The 24,930-nt window shown below is 47.8% G+C and overlaps 1 protein-coding gene across 1 annotated transcript in view; it reads right to left on the bottom strand.

The window, feature by feature from the left end:
- The window catches only part of NDUFB5 (NADH:ubiquinone oxidoreductase subunit B5), an 87,070-nt gene that overhangs the window by 10,364 nt on the left and 51,776 nt on the right, over positions 1–24,930 (bottom strand). Inside the window, exon 4 of the mRNA XM_063916318.1 lies at positions 17,610–17,671. Within this exon, the coding sequence (XP_063772388.1) occupies positions 17,610–17,671 (62 nt within the window). The remainder of the gene's footprint in view (positions 1–17,609; positions 17,672–24,930) is intronic.

Genomic DNA, 24,930 nt, shown 5'->3' with positions numbered 1-24,930 from the left:
GCCCGAGGAGTCGGACATACTTTGACAGAAGGATTTAAAAGGACAGTGGTGAGATTCGAACCAGCACACACAAACAAGAGAAAAGCCATGCTAACCCAACTTGAACAGAAACCGCAACAGCTGAACCAACAACAATACTTAACCAAGTAACCGTGCAGGAATACACAAAGCACTGGGCGGGCGCCCAGTATCCTCTACGGACTATGAGAAAAGGATTTACCGGTAGGTAATTAAAATCCTATTTTCTCTTACGCCCTAGAGGATACTGGGGTCCATTTAATACCAAAGCTCCCAAATTGGGTGGGAGAGTGCTGAGGGTCTTGCAGAACTGATTGACCAAACTGAAGGTCCTCAGAGGCCAAAGTATCAAACTTGTAGAACTTAGCAAACGTGTTCGAACCTGACCAAGTAGCTGCTCGGCAGAGCTGTAAAGCCGAGGCACCCCGGGCAACCGCCCAGGAAGAACCCACTGACCTAGTAGAGTGGGCCTGTACAGATCTTACAAACCTGCCGTAGAATAAGCATGCTGGATAGTAAGCCTGAACCAGTGAGCAATAGACTGCTTTGAAGCAGGACAGCCAATTTTATTGGGATCATAGAGAACAAACAGCGAGTCCGATTTTCTGTGACGAGCTGTCGGCTTCACATAGATCTTCAAAGCTCGCACAACATCCAAGGACTTTGAAGTAGCAGAAGTGTCAGTAACCACAATAGGTTGGTTGATATGAAACTCAGACACCACCTTAGGAAGAAATTGCTGACGAGTTCTGAGTTCAGCTCTATGTTCATGAAAAATCAAATATGGGCTTTTGTGAGATAACCCCCAGCTCCGACACACGTCTTGCTGAAGCCAAGGCCAACAGTGTGACTGTCTTCCACGTAAGAAACTTGACATCAACGTCCTGTAAAAGCTCAAACCATTCCAATTGTAGGAACTGCAACACCACGTTGAGATCCCAAGGTGCCGTAGGAGGCACAAAGGGCGGTTGAATGTGCAGAACCCCCTTCAAAAATGTCTGAACCTCAGGGAGAGAAGCCAATTGTTTCTGGAAGAAATGGATAAGGGCGAAACCTGAACTTTTATGGAGCCCAAACGTAGGCCCACATCCACACCTGACTGCAGAAAACATCTCAGTTGAAATTCCACCGTAGGAAATTTCCTGTTCTCACACCAAGAGACGTATTTTTCCCAAATACGGTGGTAATGTTTAGACATTACCCCCTTTCTGGCTTGAATCAAGGTTGGAATAACCCTATCCAAAATCCCTTTCCGGGCTAGAATTTGACGCTCAACTTCCATGAAGTCAAACGTAGCCGTGGTAAGTCTTGATAGACGAACGGCCCCTGTTGTAGAAGATCCTCACGAAGAGGTAGAGGCCACGGATCCTCTAAGAGCATCTGCAGTAGATCCATGTACCAGGCCCTTCTTGGCCAGTCCGGAGCAATGAGAATTGCTTGAATCTTCTCCCTTTTTATTCTTTTGAGAATTCTTGGGATCAATGGAAGAGGGGGAAACATGTATACCATCTGGTAGACCAATGGAGTCACCACAGCGTCCACCACCACTACCTGTGGGTCTCTCGACCTGGAACAATAATGCTTGAGCTTCTTGTTGAGACGAGGCTATCATGTCGATTTGTGGAATTCCCCACCGACGAGTCAAGCACCCGAACACTTCCGGGTGAAGGCCCCACTCTCCTGGGTGGAGGTCGTGTTTGCTGAGGAAGTCTGCTTCCCAGTTGTCTACTCTCGAAATGAAGATTGCCAACAACGCCAGAAGCGTGTCTTTCTTCCCAGAGGAGAATCCTTGTTACCTCTGACATTGCTGCTTTGCTCTTCGTTCCGCCCTGTCTGTTTATGCACGTTACCACCGTCACATTGTCCGACTGAACCTGAATGGCGTGATATTGAAGAAGATGTGACGCCTGTAGAAGGGCATTGTATATGACCCTTAGTTCCAGAATGTTGATTGAAAGAATGATTTCCTGACTACCATGTTCCTTGGAACTATTCCCCTTGGGTGACTGCTCCCCAACCTCTGAGGTTTGAGTCTGTGGTTAGCAGAATCCAATTTTGAATCCCGAACCTTCGGCCCTCGGTCAGGTGAAAAAAGTCTGAAGCTACCACAGAAGAGAAATTCTGGCTTTTGGCAACAGACGTATCCTCTGGTACATGTGAAGATGCGATCCGGACCATTTGTCCAACAGATCCAGCTGAAAGGGCCTTTCGTGAAACCTTCCGCACTGCAGTGCCTCGTAAGAGGCTACCATCTTCCCCAGAAGGCAAATGCATAGATGCACCGATATCAGGGTTGGTTTTCAAACATCCCGCAACATCGACTGGATTACCAATGCCTTTTCTAATGGAAGGTATACCTTCTGAGCCTCTGCATCTAATATCATCCCCAGGAATGGAAGCCTCAGTGTTGGTTCCAGGTGGGATTTTGGTAGGTTCAGAATCCATCCATGATCCTGGAGTAGTCGGGTTGAGAGGGCAATGTTGTCCCAACAACCTCTCCCTGGATGGTGCTTTTATCAGCAGATTGTCCAGGTACAGTATTATGTTCACTCCTTGTTTGCGGAGAAATATCATCTCTGCCATTACCTTGGTGCACACCCTCGGTGCCGTGGAGAGGCCAAATGGCAGGGCCTGGAACTGGTAGGGACAGTTCTGTAGTGCAAACCTTAGATAAGCCTGATGAGGTGGACAAATCAGAATATGAAGGTACGCATCCTTGATATCCAGAGACACCAGGAATTCCCCCTCCTCCAGACCCGAGATCACTGCTCCCAGAGACTTCATCTTGAACTTGAACACCTGCAAGTATGGGTTCAGTGACTTGAGGTTTAAAGTGGGCCTTAACGAACAGTCATGTTTTGGTACCACAAACAGGTTGGAATAATAACCCTTGTTTTGCAGCTGAAGTGGAACTGGAACAATGACTCGAGTCTGTACCAGTTTTTGAATTGTCCTGTAAAGTCATACTTACCTCTTGAGCTGGTAAGCCTGATTTGAAGAATCTGTGAGGTGGGAGTTCCTGAAACTCCAGTCTGAAGCCCTGGGTGATAAAATCTTTGACCCAGGGATCCTGCCTGGCATGATGTTGCCCATATGTGACTGAAATATTTTATTCGGGTTCCCACCTGCCTGTCTCCCAGGCAGTGTGGTCCACTGTAATGCTGTAAGCTTTGAGGAAGCAGAACCGGAGTTCTGTTCCTGTGAACCTGCAGTTGCTTGTTTTCTGGGTTTACCTCTATTGGTTTTGAAGCCTATAGAAGAACCTCTGGTTTTACTTTTAAATTTGTCTGACCGAAAGGACTGCAGAGTTGGACCAGAGTAGGTCTTCCTAGCTGGGGGGCTGCATAAGGAAGGTATGTATGTAGACATAGCCGCCGTAGCCTTGGATATCCACGTATCCAGTTCATCTCCAAAGAGGGCCTCACCTGTGAATGGTAGGCTTTCCACACCTTTCCTGGAATCCGCATCCGCAGTCCACTGGCGTAGCCACAAGCCCTTGCGTGCTGACACTGCAATGGCAGTGGTGCGTGCGTTGAGCAAGCCAATTACTTTTATGGCCTCCACCATAAAATTGGCAGAGTCCTGTATAAGCTGTAGGAGTAAAACTATCTCCCCCCTGGATAAGGAATCTAACCCGTCAATTAGATTTCCTGACCATTTAGCAATGGCCCTAGTGATCCACGCACAAGCAATGGTGGGTCTCTGGGCCACCCCAGCAGCTGTGTACAGGAATTTGAGAGTGGTCTCAATTTTGCGGTCAGCCGTGTCCTTTAAGGAGGCTGCTCCAGGGACAGGTAAGACTATCTTGCGTGACAACGTAGACACCGATGCGTCAGCAATCAGTGGGTTTTCCCATTTTTTCCTATCATCCTGAGGAAAAGGGAAGGATATGAGTAATCTCTTAGGGATCTGAAACTTCTTATCAGGATTAACCCAAGTTTCTTTAAACCGAGAATTCAACTCTTTTGATGCAGGAAAAGTAGCAGGGGATTTATTTTTTACATTAAAATAAGACCCCTCATCCTCCTCTGTCACCTTATCAGGAATTTGCAGGACGTCTCTAATAGCTTCTATCAGAGCCTGTACCCCCTGTGACAGTGCTGCATCCCCCCCACTGAGTCCACCTCACCCTCCTCTGCATCTGACATGTCGTCATCAGCGTCAGTTTGCAGGATTTGGGCCAGTATACGCTTTTGTGGACAAATGGTAGGGGTCTGAGGTGCTGGTGTGGTGCCTGAATCTCTATTCATCAGGTCATCCACAGACTGTCTTAAGTATTGTGTGTCTCTTTCTCATTCTGGGATAATTTATTAGAAATATTCAAGATCATCCCTTTTAGTTAATCCAACTATGCTGGTTCGGATCCACTAGCCTGAGAATATGTACTATCTTGAGTACATTGTAGTGATCCCCCTGAGGAAGAAAAACACTCCGCTGTGCATGAAACACACTCCTTTGACATCGTAAATATGAAATCACACCCACACACAGCGGAAAGGGTTAAGCACAAGTAACCCACACAGAGCCCTTCTAGGGAGACACAGAGTATGATGGAGCCAGCCACACAGTGCCCTTCTTGCTAATGCCAAGCTTAGCTGGGTTGCATACTAAGTACCCTTGATAGGGACTTAGTATTCTAACGCCGCTCCCCCCCTTACTAAGAACCCCTGGTACCGCTGAGGAAATGTGGAGTCCTTGTGGAGGAGCTGCGCTTCCCTGCCCGTTTTGTCAGTGTGAGCTGCAGAGGGAAAATGGCGCTGGTGAGCTGCTGGATCCGCTCATAGTGAAGCCCTGCCCCCGTAATGGCACGCTGTCTACCAGTTTTTTTTATTTATTTTTTAATACTGGCTGAGGTATTTGTGACGCTTAACAGCAGGTTAGAACCCCTGTAAGCTGTACTGCCAGTGTGGGTATTGTTTTTAGTGGCTCAGCTCGCCCCTGGTAGGAGGGTCAGAGAGGGAGGAGCCAGCGCACACTATTGATTTCTTAAAGTGCCCAAAGCTGCTAGTGGACCCATCTATACCCCATGGTACTAAATGGACCCAGGTATCATCTAGGACGTAAAAGAAAATAAGATTTTACTTACCGATAAATCTATTTCTCATAGTCCGTAGTGGATGCTGGGGACTCCGTCAGGACCATGGGGAATAGCGGCTCCGCAGGAGACAGGGCACAAAAGCAAGCTTTTAGGATCACATGGTGTGTACTGGCTCCTCCCCCTATGACCCTCCTCCAAGCCTCAGTTAGGTACTGTGCCCGGACGAGCGTACACAATAAGGAAGGATCTTGAATCCCGGGTAAGACTCATACCAGCCACACCAATCACACCGTACAACTTGTGATTTGAACCCAGTTAACAGTATGATAACAATGAAGTAGCCTCTAAAAAAGCCTCTAAAAAAGATGGCTCACAACAATAATAACCCGATTTTTTTGTAACAATAACTATGTACAAGTAATGCAGACAATCCGCACTTGGGATGGGCGCCCAGCATCCACTACGGACTATGAGAAATAGATTTATCGGTAAGTAAAATCTTATTTTCTCTAACGTCCTAGTGGATGCTGGGGACTCCGTCAGGACCATGGGGATTATACCAAAGCTCCCAAACGGGCGGGAGAGTGCGGATGACTCTGCAGCCCCGAATGAGAGAACTCCAGGTCCTCCTCAGCCAGGGTATCAAATTTGTAGAATTTAGCAAACGTGTTTGCCCCTGACCAAGTAGCTGCTCGGCAAAGTTGTAAAGCCGAGACCCCTCGGGCAGCCGCCCAAGATGAGCCCACCTTCCTTGTGTATATATATATTTTCAGGGCCCTGACAACGTCTAGCAACTTGGAGTCCTCCAAGTCCCTAGTAGCCGCAGGCACCACAATAGGTTGTTTCAGGTGAAACGCTGACACCACCTTAGGAAGAAACTGGGGACGAGTCCGCAGTTCTGCCCTGTCCGAATGGAAAATCAAATATGGGCTTTTGTAAGACAAAGCCGCCAATTTTGACAATCGCCTGGCCGAGGCCAGGGCCAACAGCATGGTCACTTTCCATGTGAGATATTTCAAATCCACAGATTTGAGTGGTTCAAAACAATATGATTTGAGGAATCCCAACACTACGTCGAGATCCCACGGTGCCACTGGAGGCACACAAGGGCTGTATATGCAATACTCCCTTGACAAACGTCTGGACTTCAGGAACTGAAGCCAATTCTTTCTGGAAGAAAATCTATAGGGCCGAAACTTGAACCTTAATGGACCCCAATTTGAGGCTCATAGACACTCCTGTTTGCAGGAAGTGCAGAAATCGACCTAGTTGAAATTTTTTCGTGGGGCCTTCCTGGCCTCACCCACGCAACATATTTTTACCACATGTGGTGATAACGTTGTGCGGTCACCTCCTTCCTGGCTTTGACCAGGGTAGGTATGACCTCTTCCGGAATGCCTTTTCCCTTAGGATCCGGCGTTCAAACCGCCATGCCGTCAAACGCAGTCGCGGTAAGTCTTGGAACAGACAAGGTCCCTGCTGGAGCAGGTCCTTTCTTAAAGGCCGATGCCACGGTTCCTCTTGGAACAGACATGGTACTTGCTGAAAGCAAATCCCTTCTTAGCTCCCGAGGCCATTAGTCCTCTGTGAGCATCTCTTGAAGTTCCGGTTACCAAGTCCCTCTTGGCCAATCCGGAGCCACGAGTATAGTTCTTACTCCTCTATGTCTTATAATTCTCAATACCTTGGTTATGAGAAGCAGAGGAGGGAACACATACACCGACTGTTACACCCACGGTGTTACCAGGACGTCCACAGCTATCGCCTGAAGGTCTCGTGACCTGGCGCAATACCTGTCCCATTTTTTGTTCGGGCGGGACGCCATCATGTCCACCTTTGGTCTTTCCCAACGGTTCACAATCATGCGGAAAACTTCCCGATGAAGTTCCCACTCTCCCGGGTGGAGGTCGTGCCTGCTGAGGAAGTCTGCTTCCCAGTCGTCCACTCCCGGAATGAACACTGCTGACAGTGCTATCACATGATTTTCCGCCTAGCGAAAAATCCTTGCAGTTTTGCCACTGCCCTCCTGCCGCCCTTTCTGTTTACGTGGGCGACTGCCGTGATGTTATCCCACTGGATCAATACCGGCTGACCTTGAAGCAGAGGTCTTGCTAAGCTTAGAGCATTATAAATTTGCTCTTAGCTCCAGTATATTTATGTGGAGAGAATTCTCCAGACTTGATCACACTCCTTGTGTGACTGCTCCCCAGCCTCTCAGGCTGGCCTCCGTGGTCACGAGCATCCAATCCTGAATGCCGAATCTGCGGCCCTCTAGAAGATGAGCCCTCTGTAATCACCACAGGAGAGACACCCTTGTCCTTGGATATAGGGTTATCCGCTGATGCATCTGAAGATGCGATCCGGACCATTTGTCCAGCAGATCCCACTGAAGAGTTCTTGCGTGAAATCTGCCGAATGGAAGCGCTTCGTAATAAGCCACCATTTTTACCAGGACTCTTGTGCAATGATGCACTGACACTTTTCCTGGTTTTAGGAGGATCCCGATTAGCTCGGATAACTCCCTGGCTTTCTCCTCTGGGAGAAACACCTTTTCCTTGACTGTGTCCAGAATCATCCCTAGGACCAGCAGACGTGTCGTCGGAACAACTGCGGTTTTGGAATATTTAGAATCCACCCGTGCTGTCGTAGAACTACTTGAGATAGTGCTACTCCGACCTCCAACTGTTCTCTGGACCTTGTTCTTATCAGGAGGTCGTCCATTTTCTTTGAAGACGAATCCTCCTTTCGGTCATTACCTTGGTAAGGACCCGGGGTGCCTTGGACAATCCAACGGCATCGTCTTGAAACTGATAGTGACAGTTCTGTACCACGAACCTGAGGTACCCTTGGTGAGAAAAAGCAAATTTTGGGACATGGAGGTAAACATCCCTGATGTCCCGGGACACCATATAGTCCCCTTGTTCTTTGCTATCACTGCTCTGAGTGACTCCATCTGGATTTGAACCCTTGTAAGTGTTCAAATTTTTCAGATTTAGAATAGGTCTCACCTAGCCTTCAGTACCACCATATAGTGTGGAGTAATACCCCTTTCCTTGTTGTCGGAGGGGTAATTTTATTATCACCTGCTGGGAATACAGCTTGTGAATTGTTTTCAATACTGCCTCCCTGTCGGAGGGAGACATTGGTACAGCAGACTACAGGAACCTGCGAGGGGGGAAACCTCTCGACATTCCAATCTGTACCCCTTGGATACTACTTGTAGGATCCAGGGGTCCTGTACGGTCCCAGCGTCATGCTGAGAACTTGGTAGAAGCGGTGGAGGGCTTCTGTTCCTGGGAATGGGCTGCCTGCTGCAGTCTTCTTCCCTTTCCTCTATCCCTGGGCAGATATGACTCTTATAGGGACGAAAGGACTGAGGCTGAAAAGACGGTGTCTTTTTCTGCAGAGATGTGACTTAGGGTAAAAAACGGTGGATTTTCCAGCAGTTGCCCTGGCCACCAGGTCCCATGGACCGACCCCAAATAACTCCTCCCCTTTATACGGCAATACATCTTTGTGCCGTTTGGAATCTGCATCACCTGACCACTGTCGTGTCCATAAACATCTTCTTGCAGATATGGACATCGCATTTACTCTTGATGCCAGAGTGCAAATATCCCTCTGCGCATCTCGCATATATAGAAATGCATCCTTTAAATGCTCTATAGTCAATAAAATACTGTCCCTGTCAAAGGTATCAATATTTTTAGTCAGGGAATCCGACCAAGCCACCTCAGCTCTGCACATCCAGGCTGAGGCGATCGCTGGTCGCAGTATAACACCAGCATGTGTGTGTATACTTTTTAGGATATTTTTCAGCCTCCTATCAGCTGGCTCCTTAAGTACGGCCCTATCCGTAGATGGTACCGCCACTTGTTCTGATAAGCATGTGAGCGCCTTACCCACCCTGAGGGGTGTTTCCCACCGCGCCTTAACTTCTGGCGGGAAAGGGTATACCGCCAATAATTTTCTATCGGGGGAAACCCACGCATCATCACACACTTCATTTAATTTATCTGATTCAGGAAAAACTACAGGTAGTTTTTTCACCTCACACATAATACCCTTTTTTGTGGTACTTGGAGTATCAGAAATATGTAACACCTCCTTCATTGCCCTTAACGTGTGGCCCTAAAAGAAAATACGTTTGTTTCTTCACCGTCGACACTGAAATCAGTGTCCGTGTCTGGGTCTGTGTCGACCGATTGAGGTAAATGGGCATTTTACAGCCCCTGACGGTGTTTGAGACGCCTGGACAGATACTAATTTGTTCGCCGGCCCTCTCATGTCGTCAACCGGCTTGCAGCGTGTTGACATTGTCACGTAATTTCCATAAATAAGCCATCCATTCCGGTGTCGACTCCCTAGAGAGTGACATCACCTTTACAGGCAATTTGCTCCGCCTCCTCACCAATATTTTCCTCATACATGTCGACACACACGTACCGACATACAGCACACACATAGGGAATGCTCCGATAGAGGACAGGACCCACTAGCCCTTTGGGGAGACAGAGGGAGAGTTTGCCAGCACACACCAAAACGCTATAATTATCCAGGGACAACCTTTATATAAGTGTTCCTCCCTTATAGCATTTTAATATATATATATACATATCGCCAAATCAGTGCCCCCCCTCTCTGTTTTAACCCTGTTTCTGTAGTGCAGTGCAGGGGAGAGCATGGGAGCCTTCCCACCAGCCTTTCTGTGAGGGAAAATGGCGCTGTGTGCTGAGAATAGGCCCCGCCCCCTTTTCGGCGGGCTTCTTCTCCGGAGTTTTAGATATCTGGCAGGGGTTAAATACATCCATATAGCCTCAAGGGCTATATGTGATGTATTTTTCGCCATACAGGTATTATACATTGCTGCCCAGGGCGCCCCCCTCCAGCGCCCTGCACCCTCCGTGACCGCTGTGTGAAGTGTGCTGACAACAATGGCGCACAGCTGCAGTGCTGTGCGCTACCTGATGAAGACTGAGAGTCTTCTGCCGCCTGGTTCCGGACCTCTTCATCTTCAGCGTCTGCAAGGGGGGTCGGCGGCGCGGCTCCGGGACGAACCCCAGGGCGAGCCCTGTGTTCCGACTCCCTCTGGAGCTATGTCCAGTAGCCTAAGAATCCAATCCATCCTGCACGCAGGTGAGTTGAAAATCTCTCCCCTAAGTCCCTCGATGCAGTGAGCCTGTTGCCAGCAGGACTCACTGAAAATAAAGAACCTAAAAACTTTTTCTAAGTAACTCTTTAAGAGAGCCACCTAGATTGCACCCTTCTCGGCCGGGCACAAAAACCTAACTGAGGCTTGGAGGAGGGTCATAGGGGGAGGAGCCAGTACACACCATGTGATCCTAAAAGCTTGCTTTTGTGCCCTGTCTCCTGCGGAGCCGCTATTCCCCATGGTCCTGACGGAGTCCCCAGCATCCACTAGGACGTTAGAGAAAATATATATATTAATGGCCTCACTATAGATGACAGAATGATGCCTGTGTCAGGAGACTGAATCTGAGCATCTCCCTGACAGACGCTGCGCTGCTATACTGACTGCCGGGATCCGCCGCTGATGACAAAGCCAGCTTGGCGCCACTGCATTGAGATCAGTCGCGCCTATACCACTGTAATCGCAGAGGAGCAGAGCCGTCCTGTTAGAGATGCCTCCGCTCCTACCTAGGCGCCCTGCTCCTGAATGGCGTGAGCGCCCGATCTGGCGGGGGAGGAAGCGGTACTCACTCTCTAGGCTACGCATGTAGGAGAGCAGTTAGCACCTTTAGCGAGGTGCTGCAGGCTTCTGATAGAGGTGTAGCAGAGGCTTTTCTGAGCCCTGGTAACCTTTCTGGATCCCTGCTGTAAAAAAAAAAAAATTCAAGCAAGGAAAGTTTGAAATCAAAGTATATATAAAGAAATTAAAAGAAAATAAAGGAAAACCCTACCAAAATACTGGAGCAAGCTCCAGTGTGACTAGCTCTCGTGTCACATTTTTCTAACTGGGGGGGGATGATGGGTACTAGAGCGGGAAGAGCTACACACTTTTCGAAATTAGTATGTGACAGCTCTCAGCAACCAAGCCTCTATCCCCAGCATAATCTTCCAATGTCCCCTAGTGGGTGAAAGAGAAAGTGGGGAAATCAGCCCATACTCCCAAAAAAGCCCAACTAATATAAGAAAACATTATAGAAGTCTATTAGTGGCCATAATAAAACGGTTTGGTGTACTTAAAAAGGGTCAAAATGGAGTTATATGCATTTGTTTTTTTTTTAAATGTGAAAAATGCTAGAAAGCTTTTTTTTTCTTGCTTTTTTTTAAACAAAATAGGTGCTCTCATTAAATTTGGGGTACATAAAATGGGTATAAGTATATACCTGGATCATTTTAGGAGACTATTAATAAGAATTTACTTACCGATAATTCTATTTCTCGTAGTCCGTAGTGGATGCTGGGAACTCCGTAAGGACCATGGGGAATAGCGGCTCCGCAGGAGACTGGGCACAAAAGTAAAGCTTTAGGACTACCTGGTGTGCACTGGCTCCTCCCCCCATGACCCTCCTCCAAGCCTCAGTTAGGATACTGTGCCCGGATGAGCGTACACAATAAGGAAGGATTTTGAATCCCGGGTAAGACTCATACCAGCCACACCAATCACACCGTACAACCTGTGATCTGAACCCAGTTAACAGCATGATAACAGAGGAGCCTCTGAAAAGATGGCTCACAACAATAATAACCCGATTTTTGTAACAATAACTATGTACAAGTATTGCAGACAATCCGCACTTGGGATGGGCGCCCAGCATCCACTACGGACTACGAGAAATAGAATTATCGGTAAGTAAATTCTTATTTTCTCTGACGTCCTAGTGGATGCTGGGAACTCTGTAAGGACCATGGGGATTATACCAAAGCTCCCAAACGGGCGGGAGAGTGCGGATGACTCTGCAGCACCGAATGAGAGAACTCCAGGTCCTCCTCAGCCAGGGTATCAAATTTGTAGAATTTAGCAAACGTGTTTGCCCCTGACCAAGTAGCTGCTCGGCAAAGTTGTAACGCCGAGACCCCTCGGGCAGCCGCCCAAGATGAGCCCACCTTCCTTGTGGAATGGGCTTTTACAGATTTTGGCTGTGGCAGGCCTGCCACAGAATGTGCAAGCTGAATTGTACTACAAATCCAACGAGCAATAGTCTGCTTAGAAGCAGGAGCACCCAGCTTGTTGGGTGCATACAGGATAAACAGCGAGTCAGATTTCCTGACTCCAGCCGTCCTGGAAACATATTTTCAAGGCCCTGACTACGTCCCACAACTTGGAGTCCTCCAAGTCACTAGTAGCCGCAGGTACCACAATAGGTTGGTTCAGATGAAACACTGAAACCACCTTAGGGAGAACATGAGGACGAGTCCTCAATTCCGCCCTGTCTGAATGGAAGATCAGATAAGGGCTTTTACAGGATAAAGCCCGCCAATTCTGACACGTGCCTGGCCGAGGCCAGGGCCAACAACATGACCACTTTCCATGTGAGATATTTTAACTCCACAGATTCAAGTGGTTCAAACCAATGTGACTTTAGGAACCCCAAAACTACATTGAGATCCCAAGGTGCCACTGGAGGCACAAAAGGAGGCTGTATATGCAGTACCCCTTTTACAGACGTCTGAACTTCAGGTAGTGAAGCTAGTTCTTTCTGGAAGAAAATTGACAGGGCCGAAATTTGAACCTTAATGGACCCCAATTTTAGGCCCATAGACACTCCTGTTTACAGGAAATGCAGGAATCGACCTAGTTGAAATTCCTCCATCGGGGCCTTACTGGCTTTGCACCACGCAACATATTTTCGCCAAATGCGGTGATAATGCTTTGCGGTTACATCCTTCCTGGCTTGACCAGGGTAGGGATGACTTCATCCGGAATGCCTTTTTCCTTCAGGATCCGGCGTTCAACCGCCCTGCCGTCAAACGCAGCCGCGGTAAGTCTTGGAATAGACAGGGTCCTTGCTGGAGCAGGTCCCTTCTTAGAGGTAGAGGCCACGGGTCCTCCGTGAGCATCTCTTGAAGTTCCGGGTACCAAGTCCTTCTTGGCCAATCCGGAGCCACGAGTATAGTTCTTACTCCCCTCCGTCTTATAATTCTCAGTACCTTTGGTATGAGAGGAAGAGGAGGGAACACATACACTGACTGGTACACCCACGGTGTTACCAGAGCGTCCACAGCTATTGCCTGAGGGTCCCTTGACCTGGCGCAATACCTGTCCAATTTTTTGTTTAGGCGGGACGCCATCATGTCCACCTTTGGTTTTTCCCAATGGTTTACAATCATGTGGAAGACTTCTGGGTGAAGTTCCCACTCTCCCGGGTGGAGGTCGTGCCTGCTGAGGAAGTCTGCTTCCCAGTTGTCCACTCCCGGAATGAACACTGCTGACAGTGCTGTCACATGATTTTCCGCCCAGCGAAAAATCCTTGCAGCTTCTGCCATTGCCCTCCTGCTTCTTGTGCCGCCCTGTCTGTTTACGTGGGCGACTGCCGTGATGTTGTCCGACTGGATCAGCACCGGCTGACCTTGAAGCAGAGGACTTGCTTGGCTTAGGGCATTGTAAATGGCCCTTAGCTCCAAAATATTTATGTGAAGTGATGTCTCCAGGCTTGACCACAAGCCCTGGAAATTTCTTCCCTGTGTGACTGCTCCCCAGCCTCGCAGGCTGGCATCCGTGGTCACAGGACCCAGTCCTGAATGCCGAATCTGCGGCCCTCTAGAAGATGAGCACTCTGTAACCACCACAGGAGAGACACCCTTGTCTTTGGTGACAGGGTTATCCGCTGATGCATCTGAAGATGCGATCCGGACCATTTGTCCAGCAGGTCCCACTGGAAAGTTCTTGCGTGGAATCTGCCGAATGGAATTGCTTCGTAGGAAGCCACCATTTTTCCCAGGACCCTTGTGCACTGATGCACTGACACTTGGCCTGGTTTTAGGAGGTTTCTGACTAGTTCGGATAACTCCCTGGCTTTCTCCTCCGGGAGAAAACACCTTTTTCTGGACTGTGTCCAGGATCATCCCTAGGAATAGAAGACGTGTCGTCGGGATCAGCTACGATTTTGGAATATTGAGAATCCAACCGTGCTGCCGCAGCACTATCTGAGATAGTGCTACCCCGACTTACAACTGTTCCCTGGATCTTGCCCTTATCAGGAGATCGTCCAAGTAAGGGATAACCAAAACTCCCTTCTTTCGAAGGAGTATCATCATTTCGGCCATTACCTTGGTAAAGACCCGGGGTGCCGTGGACAATCCAAACGGCAGCGTCTGAAACTGATAGTGACAGTTCTGTACCACAAACCTGAGGTACCCTTGGTGAGAAGGGTAAATTGGGACATGTAGGTAAGCATCTTTGATGTCCAGAGAGACCATATAGTCCCCTTCTTCCAGGTTTGCAATCACTGCTCTGAGTGACTCCATCTTGAATTTGAACCTTTGTATGTAAGTGTTCAAGGATTTTAGATTTAAAATTGGTCTCACCGAGCCGTCCGGCTTCGGTACCACAAATAGTGTGGAATAGTACCCCTTTCCCTGTTGCAGGAGGGGTACCTTGATTATCACCTGCTGGGAATACAGCCTGTGAATGGCTTGCAATACTGTCTCCCTGTCTGAGGGAGACGTCGGTAAAGCAGACTCTATGAAACGGCGAGGGGGAGACGTCTCGAATTTCTTGAGACGGGCCCCCACCGTGCCTGAGACCGCTTGTAAAGCCCCAGCGTCATGCTGAGGACTTTGCGGAGGTGGGAGAGGGCTTTTGTTCCTGGGAATTGGCTGTTTGCTGCAGCCTTTTTCCTCTCCCTCTGCCACGGGGCAGAAATGAGGCGCCTTTTGCCCGCTTGCCCTTATGGGGCCGAAAGGACTGCGCCTGATAATATGGCGTCTTCTTAGGTTGAGAAGCTACCTGGGGTAAAAATGTGGATTTTCCAGCCGTTGCCGTGGCCACCAGGTCTGTTAGACCTACCCCAAATAACTCCTCCCTTTTATAAGGCGATACTTCCATATGCCTTTTGGAATCAGCATCACCTGACCACTGTCTTGTCCATAACCCTCTTCTGGCAGAAATGCACAGCGCACTTACTCTTGATGCCAGTCGGCAAATATCCCTCTGTGCATCACGCATATATAGAAATGCATCCTTTAAAATGCTCTATAGTTAGTAATATACTGTCCCTATCTAGGGTATCAATATTGTCAGTCAGGGAATCCGACCAAGCCACCCCAGCACTGCACATCCAGGCTGAGGCGATTGCTGGTCGCAGTATCACACCTGTGTGAGTGTATATACATTTTAGGATATTTTACTGCTTTCTGTCAGCAGGTTCCTTAAGGGCGGCCGTATCCGGGGACGGTAGTGCCACCTGTTTAGACAAGCGTGTGAGCGCTTTATTCACCATAAGGGGTGTTTCCCAACGTGCCCTATCCTCTGGCGGGAAGGGGTATGATGCTAATAACTTTTTAGGAATTAACAGTTTTTATCGGGGGAAACCCACGCATCATCACACACTTCATTTAATTCCTCAGATGCAGGAAAAACTACAGGCAGTTTTTTCTCACCCAACATAATACCCTTTTTAGTGGTACTGGTATTATCAGAAATGTGTAAAAACATTTTCCATAGCCTCAATCATGTAACGTGTGGCCCTACTGGAAGTCACATTAGTCTCTTAATCGTCGACACTGGAGTCAGTATCCGTGTCGGCGTCTGTATCTGCCATCTGCGGTAATGGGCGTTTTAGAGCCCCAGATGGCTTTTGAGACACCTGGACAGGCACAGGCTGAGTCGCCGGCTGTCTCATGTCATCAATCTTTTGTAAAGAGCTGACACTGTCACATAATTCCTTCCATAAACTCATCCACTCAGGTGTCGACTCCCTAGGGGGTGACATCTCTGTTACAGGCAATTGCTCCGCCTCCACCTCATTTACCTCCTCATACATGTCGACACAACGTACCGACACCCAGCACACACACAGGGAATGCTCTGATAGAGGACAGGACCCCACTAGCCCTTTGGGGAGACGGAGGGAGAGTATGCCAGCACACACCAGAGCGCTATATCTATCTATATCTATATCTATATATATACATATATACATACATACATACAGGGATAACCTTATATAAGTGTTTTTCCCCTTATAGCTGCTGTATTGTTATACTGCGCCTAATTAGTGCCCCCCTCTCTTTTTTAACCCCTTTCTGTAGTGTAGTAACTGCAGGGGAGAGCCAGGGAGCTTCCCTCCAACGGAGCTGTGAGAGAAAATGGCGACAGTGTGCTGAGGAGATAGGCTCCGCCCCTTTCTCGGCGGCCTTTTCTCCCGTTTTTCTGTGGAATCTGGCAGGGGTTAAAATTCATCCATATAGCCCTGGGGGCTATATGTGATGTATTTTCGCCAGCCAAGGTGTTTTTATTGCTGCTCAGGGCGCCCGCCCCTAGCGCCCTGCACCCTCAGTGACCGAAGTGTGAAGTGTGCTGAGGAGCAATGGCGCACAGCTGCAGTGCTGTGCGCTACCTTGGTGAAGACAGGATGTCTTCTGCCGCCGATTTTTCCGGACCTCTTCTTGCTTCTGGCTCTGTAAGGGGGCCGGCGGCGCGGCTCTGGGACCGAGCTCCGAGGCTGGGCCTGTGTTCGGTCCCTCTGGAGCTAATGGTGTCCAGTAGCCTAAGAAGCCCAATCCACTCTGCACGCAGGTGAGTTCGCTTCTTCTCCCCTTAGTCCCTCGATGCAGTGAGCCTGTTGCCAGCAGGTCTCACTGAAAATAAAAAACCTAAAACTAAACTTTCACTAAGAAGCTCAGGAGAGCCCCTAGTGTGCACCCTTCTCGGCCGGGCACAAAAATCTAACTGAGGCTTGGAGGAGGGTCATGGGGGGAGGAGCCAGTGCACACCAGGTAGTCCTAAAGCTTTACTTTTGTGCCCAGTCTCCTGCGGAGCCGCTATTCCCCATGGTCCTTACGGAGTTCCCAGCATCCACTAGGACGTCAGAGAAAAAAATAAAAATGGAAACAAACCGATTACTCCCACCTGCAAGTCTAAAGACACTTGTACCACTCAAAGCACCCAAATATACCTGTCCCATACCTTGTACACCAATTTCCATAACTTTGTCACCAAAATGACATGTCATTATTGGCCATTAAAAATCATTCAAAACCATCTAATTGCCTAATTAGTCATTCAGGTGGGTGTCCCGAGGTCCTGAACCAAATCGAAAAAAATTGGGATTTTGCACTACTTCTCACCTGCTCAAAAAAGAAAATCCCATGTATGGATAAATGTCACAATGGTCTGGTTGCAAAGTGAGCCACCTAACCATTGTGCCGTTTATTTACCGGAAGAGACGCCACAATGGGCTCGCCACAGGTTCTATTCCCACTCTATGGGTGTCGTGGAATAGTCCCTGTGTATCGGCATGCTGACCGTCAGCATTGCCAGCAATCGGGATCCCGGCATCGGCATGCTGACCGCCGGTCATGTGATCGCATCCCCTATCTAGACCTATATATGTCCTGGTTTGGCTGTATGCCATGCAGAAAATACCTGGTAATACTCCCAGTGTTCAGGAACATAGTCTTCTGGAATCTCTGCAAGCTCTGCCGGACCTGGTAAAAATATATTGTTACCCATATCAAGGAGACCAAGTCAAAGTACAAATGGAAGTGTCATACGTTTAACCATAAAAACAAATGGTCTGATTACATTTTTCTCTTTCCTTCGACATCACTAAGCAGGACTGTTTAGGCAGATAACGTAATACATATAAGATCAGGTACCACAAAACAACCCTGTGATAATCAGATCAGCAGGAGTACATGCTTAGTGTTCACAGGGTATATGTTCAGGACCCTGACAGCCGCCAGAATCCCCACCAGGTCAGCATCTTGAAGCATGGATGCCGAAGGTAAGTACAGATGGGAGGGTTAGGATTTGGCTGCAGGGAGGGGGTTAGGGATAGCCTGTGGGAAGGGGAGGTTAGGGTTTGGCACCACTGGGAGGGTTTGGTTTAGGCACTAAAGGAAGAGGCTCAGGGTTAGGCTGCGGAAAGAGGGTGGGGTTAGGTTTCCGACCACGGTATCCCGCCTGTCGGGATCACATACCAATCCCGTACACAAAAGCCTTGTCATGACCAAAGAGAGGGACCACGCGTTTCTGCAAGTAATGGTGGGTACACACTGATAGATATCTGCAGATCAATTGATCTGCAGATATATCCATCGATGGACGGATCGGGCAGTGTTCTGTGCATACACACTGCCTGATCCTTAGGGGACTGACGTCATGAACTAGGCGGGCGTGTACACACGCCCGCCCAGTTCAGCTATCAAATCACCGCTGGCTGCCGCAGCATGTGTACGGGCGGTCAGCTGGTCGCCCATACACACACAGCGATGCGCCAATATATCGGTGGATATACTGGCCGTTGGCTGTGCTGCAGGGCCGACGCGATATGTCTGAACGATGGAGTTCACAGACATATCGCCCGAACACAGTGGCCGACGGACCCGCGATATATAGGCCGTTCAATAGAACGCCCGCTACGCCGGCCAGTTGTATAGGCCTTTAGGCCGAGATACAGTTACAAAAATAGCAGCATGTCTATTAGAGCCACCACTGCCAGGGCACACTGAATACTGCATTTACAGCTGATGTACACTGGTGGTGACATTTCACTAGCATTGACTAGCCCAAAAAAACAATGGCTTCCCTGGAGAAAGGGTTGGCCCACACTAAGCTCCAATATGATTTTTAGTGAAGGAGAAAATCATGGGAGAAATTGGTCACATGCCTATTGGCATTACCCCTGTAGAGAATAGATCTGAAACTGGAGGCTAGCAAGAGAAGCTTTAGCAAACTTACTCCAGGTATAAGACAATAGTGATCTGTTAGTGATCAAGGTGAACAGTGAATACAAACATGGACAATAAGTATCATGGTTGTGCTGTCTGAATGACAAGCATTGCATTTCTTAAGTGTTCTTGCTTAAAAGATAATAATGAAGGCAACAGGCAGGAAATCATAGCACCTAACATACCATCCCAGAGTGCATATGTCTGCAGAGGGGAGCCTTCACTTCAGGGAGGTTATTGACCATTAGAGGTCTGATGAAAAGGAGGCCCGGTTTGGTTTTTTACATCCTCCTCATCTGCCACCTTCTTTTTTGATGTGTCTTGAAATGTTATTCTATTTCTATTGTTATGACCTTTTTTTTTTTTAATGTGCTTTTTGTACATGGTGTACATGATGTACTTTAAGAGCACACATACTGATGTAAAAGAACTGCATGATTAAGATACTTTAAAGGTTTGTTTATCCACAGCGTGCTGCATCATAGGACCAGCAGTGAGCCAGGTCTTGCCATAACCACATTACAACTCATTTCATGAGGTCAACGTATGAAGGTGTATCTATCTGCAGATACTGCGGGGCTTGTCTATATTTCTACATCTGCATTTCAAATGAAATGCAACAATTGAGAACCAGCAGAAATGGTGTGTAACAACACTTCTGTTGTCCACAATACAGCAAATATGTACATGAATCAGAATGGGAAAAAATGGTGAGGACATGCTGTTCTCAGAGCAGTCTCCGGTATATCTTACTTCATTTGAGTGTACAGCACAGGTGGTACATCACAGAAGAGAGGATTTTGGTACTTATCGATCAATCCATTTCTCTGAATCCACTCAAGGAGACTGGACGCCCACCTCGATGCTGTCAGCCTGCGTGTTCTTGTAAAATTAGCTCAAACAGTTTGGTTAATGTGTTGATAGTTCTTGGTAGCTGCTTGACATTGTGGTACAGTTGGTTACTTCCAGTATGGCCTTGATCTTTCATGTTCCTGCTTCTCTTAATTTTTCAAACTGGAGGAATAGGGGGGGGGGGGGGCATGAAGGGGGAGGAGCCAGCTGTGCATATTTTATTTATTTTAATTACTTTGTGCTACCTCCGGTCTGCAATCTTCACACCCCAGCTGTCTAGATCTCCAGTGTCCCAGAGTGGATTCAGAGAAATTAATTTGTCAGTAAGTACCAAAATCCTCTTCTCTATCTTCCATTAGGGGACACTGGAGATCTAGACAGCTGGGGACATCCCAAAGATACTCCCATGGGCAGGAGTGCTGTCCAAAGCCTGAAGAACCAAAATGTCAAAAATTTGCATCTCTAGATGCAAACGTATCAAACTAGTAGAAACGAGTGAACGTGTGTGCCGACAACCATGTTGCAGCTCTGTAAAGTTGGGTAGTGTAAGCTCCTCTAGCCGCAGCCCACGAAGCCCCTACTAATCTGGTGGTATGAGCACCTACCCGAATGGAACTCTTACCACAAAAAAAATATATATGCCTGTTTGATGGTTAGTCATATCCATTTGCAAAGTTTGTTTCGAAGCCGGCCGACCCTTCCTGGGTCCATCATACAGTACAGAGCATCAGACTTCCTAATAGAAGCCGTAGCCTGTACGTAGACCCGTAAGGCTCTGACTACATCCAAAGACAGGTTCCCCCCTGACAATCCTTGGAAGGAGGGGGACCACAATCGTCTGGTTTATATGGAAACCCGAAACCACCTTAGGTAAAAACTCAGCTTTTGTACGGAGCTCTGCTCGGTCTTCATGAAAAACTAGAAGACAGACTTTTACATGACAGCACCTAACTCTGAGACCCTTCTTGCTGATGCTAAAGCAAGGAGCAGGACTGCTTTCCAGCTCATTTTAATTCCGCCCTTTCCAAAAGCTCAAAAATGGCCGATCTCAAAAATTCTAGCACCAAATCTAGATCCCATGGGGCCATGGGAGAACAGAAAGGTGGTTGTATTCTCAACACACCCTGTACAAATGTCTGGACCTCCTGCAAGGATGCCAGACGTTGTTGGAAAAGGACAGAGGGGGCCAAGACCTGTACCTTCGAAGATCCCAATCTCAAACCACCATCCAAACAATTGTGGAGAAACCTCAACAGTCTAGTAAGGCGGAATGCTCTGGGGGTTCCAACCCCTAGGCTGTCACCAGTCCATGTACTTCTTCCAGATTCTATAGTAATGTGCTGCCATGACTGGTTTCCTTGCCGTTAACATGGTAGGAATAGCCGATTTCGTGATAACCCTGTCTCTTAGTATCCTGGTCTCAAGAACCACACCGTCAAACGTAGATGGTTCAGGTCTGGGTGAAGGAATGGGCCTTGTGACAACAGGTCCGCACTCTGCATCAGTTTCCAAGGATCTTCCGCCAGGAGTCCCCTCAAGTCCGAGTACCAACTTCTGCGAGGCCAGTCTGGTGCTGTTAAAATCACCCATGCTCTTTCCTGTTTCACCTTTTTCAACAGAAAAGAAGTACACCAGTTTGTATGGCCAGTGAATCGCCAGCGCATCCACTGCCTCTGCTGCTGGATCTCGCGTCCTGGCCACATATCTCGGAAGTTGATGGTTATTCCGAGAGGCCATTAGGTCTTTCTGCAGTAGACCCCACCTTCTTACTACTGCATCGAATACTTGTGGGTGTAGACACCATTACCCTGGATGCATAACTTGACGACTGAGGAAGTCTGCTTCCGAATGGTCCACTCCTGGAATGAAGACTGCCGACAGGATTATGTAGCACTTTTCTGTCCAATACAGAATCCTTGTGGCCTCTTTTAAAGCCATGCGGCTTCTTGTTCCTTAAAGCAAAAAAACGGCTGCGCTGTATATCAGGAGAAGATAAAAAGATGGGAGCCGGCATAAACAATGTAAATTTATTAACCATATAGAAGATTAAAAGATAACTAATTGTGAATAAACATCCATATATTATATAAACACACCTTATTGGTCTCTAAAAAGAGGTCTCTCTTTCAACATAGAGGGACAGTAGCTGGAATAAGTTCCTTTGGTGAATGTCCACAGTCACTGAATGCTGATAATAAGGATAATGGCTGGTAATGGTAAATGATTGCAGCCGTCCCGGAATTTCAAATGATCAGTCTCACCACGCTCAGTAAATAGATTGATGTTTACCTCTCTTTGTGGGCTGGTATACCAGCGCAGCAGTTTTTTGCTTTAAATTCTTCTCCTTACCACGTCCACATATTGTGTACGGCGGCGCAGTTTCTCAGGAGATTCTTTATTAATTCACTTATAGTTTTTATTTTTGGAGGCGCTTTTAGCAGTATTTTGGCTTCTTGTTCCTCCCTGATGGTTTATGTATGCTGTTGCCATCACATTGTCTGACTGCACTCTCACGGGCTTAGCCCATACTAGGTCTTCCGCCAGAAGAAGCGCATTGTAAAATGACTCTTAGTTCCAGAACAATTATTGGAAGACTGCTCTCCTGCGGTGACCATCTTCCCTGAAATTGATGGTTGTCCAGTACTGCTCCCCATCCTTTGAGACTGGCATCTGTTGTCAAAATCTTCCAATCCCAGATTCCAAACCTCTTTCCCGCCGCTAGAGTCCCGAGAACCGACCACCAAATTAAGGAAGTCCTGGCTTGCGGCGACAAGCGAATCCTTCGGTGAAGTAGTAAATGCATGCCTGCCCCCTGAGCAATCAGATTCAGCTGAACGTGTCGTCTGGAATGTAGTCTGCCGTATTGGATCGCTTCGAAGGATGCTACCATTTTCCCTAGAAGCCTTACACAAAGATGTAGAGAGACCGTCTGGTTCTGTAGAACCAGACGTACCATTTCCTTGATGTCTCGAATCTTGTCTTCTGGGAGAAACACCTTCAGTTGTATTATGTCCAAGATGAGACCCAGGAATTGAATCCTCTGCGTCGGTTGCAGAATGGATTTTTTTAAATTCACGATCCAGCAGTGATCTGAGCATCCCGGATCAACAAGTCCTGAGATGGAGCCTTAATAAGAAGGTCGTCCAGATACGGTATTATGGTTACCCCTAACGATCTCAATTTCGCTACCATGACTGCCATGATCCTTGTGAAGACTCTCGGGACTGGTGATAGGCCGAACGGTAGAGCTCTTAATTGGTAATGAGTCTTGCCCACTGCAAACCGTAAATAGGCTTGGTGCGGAGTCCAAATTAGAGGTACGCATCCTTTATGTCCATCGACACCACGAACTCCCCTTCCTCCAGTCCCGCAATTACTGACAGTACTAAATTCCATCTTAAATCTGTAAACAGTCAGGATTTGATTTAACACTTTTAAATTGAGGATTAGCCTAACAGATCCACCAGGTTTTAATACTACAAAAAGATTTGAATAAAATCCCGTTACTCTTTGAGAAGTCGGGACAGACAATTACTTCCGTCTGAAGTAACTTTTGAATAGCCGTGTCTAATGCCTTCGCTCTTTGAGGACACCAAGGAAAACCTGCCGTAAAGAACTAACGGTGAGGTCGGTTCAGAAAATATATTTTGTATCCCTGAGAAATAATATTGTTGAACCAGACTTCTGGTGAGGTTTCGGCCCAGGTGCCCCGAAACCTTTCCAACCATGCGCCCACCATAGGAGACCCAAGGTGAGCTGGGAGACAGTCATGCCACGATCTTGTCAGCAGGTTTTGAGTCCTGTTTTCGGGCTGTGGACTGGGAACGGTCACTGCCTCGGTTTCCACGAGCTTGACCGCCAAAACCTCTTCCTCTAGCTCGAAAGGATTGAGACCTAAAATGAGTTGAACACCGGACCAGAGTCATTTCTTCTGACCAATGGCGTAGATCTAGGATACGTGGTAGTCAGAAAAGTAGATTTTCCCGCTGTTGCTTGTGAAATCTACTTGTCTAATACTAGAACAAATAAAGCCTCGCCTACAAAGGGGATCGCCTCCACTTGCCATTCTGAGCCACAGAATCCTTCTAGCGGATGCCGAGATGTGTGAAGCTATTCTGCTAGCATCTTTTGTAGACTTGCAAATGTATGTGGCCGACTCCCGGATATGCTCCGCTAGTTGAGCTATTTCTTCCTGGCTGTTATCTTCAGAGACTGCCTGAATAATCTGACCAGCCCATGCTACAATAGCCTTATTTACCCAAGCACTGATAATCGTAGGTCTCTGATGCAACTGCAGCCACAAAGATAGATTTTAGTGCCGTATCCAACTTTCGATCTGACACATCCTTTAGTGTAGTCACGTTTGGCATCGGTAAGATTGTTTTCTTTGACAGTCTAGCCAGGGGGCATCCACAATCGGAGGAACCTCCCACTTAGTCATGACTCCCTTGGCCAGTAGGTAATTAGCCGTGAACTTCTTGGGAATCTGGAAGCGTCTATCTGGCTGCTTCCATGCTTCTCCCAGTTGATCCTGGAGAGTCTGAGGAATCGGAAAAACTGATGTTTGTGGTTTCTGAGACTCAAATAGATAAAGTACTTCAGGTTCCTTAACCCCTTCTTCCTTGAAGTTAAGGACCTGTTTTACTGCTTCAAGAAGGGATTCTAACCCCTTGACCTCAGCATCCTCCTCCCGAGGACTGACATGAACTATCGCCTCTACTGACTCCCCCTCGTCCTCATCTTCAATGAGACCCTCCTCCAATCCTTCAACTCTTCCTGCAGGAGAGGGAGGGGTCTATTTACTGCTTTACGCACATTCTTTTCTACTTGTGTGGGCGGAGTACTTCTAATTAGTAATTCCTCCATAGTTTTGGAAAAACCTGCAGCCCATTCTAAATATTGCTTGCGGGATCCCGCCATTTCCTTAGAAATATCTGCCAGAGCATTTTCCCATGACCCGGACGGACAACTGCTCCCAGGTTGAGCGTCCAATCCCAAACATGTGTCGTACACCCCGGAGCTGCCAACATTAGTGTTCTTAGGGGGTAATTCAGAGTTGATCGCAGCAGCAAATTTGTTAGCAGTTGGGCAAAACATTGTGCACTGCAGGTGTGGCAGATATAGAGTGCATAGAGAGCTAGATTTGGGTGAATTATTTTGTT

The sequence above is a fragment of the Pseudophryne corroboree genome, chromosome 4 (assembly GCF_028390025.1).
Source record: "Pseudophryne corroboree isolate aPseCor3 chromosome 4, aPseCor3.hap2, whole genome shotgun sequence".
Classification (NCBI taxonomy): Eukaryota; Metazoa; Chordata; class Amphibia; order Anura; family Myobatrachidae; genus Pseudophryne; species Pseudophryne corroboree.
Note: the sequence above shows the minus strand (reverse complement) of the source record. Positions and strands in the feature narration are given on the sequence as shown.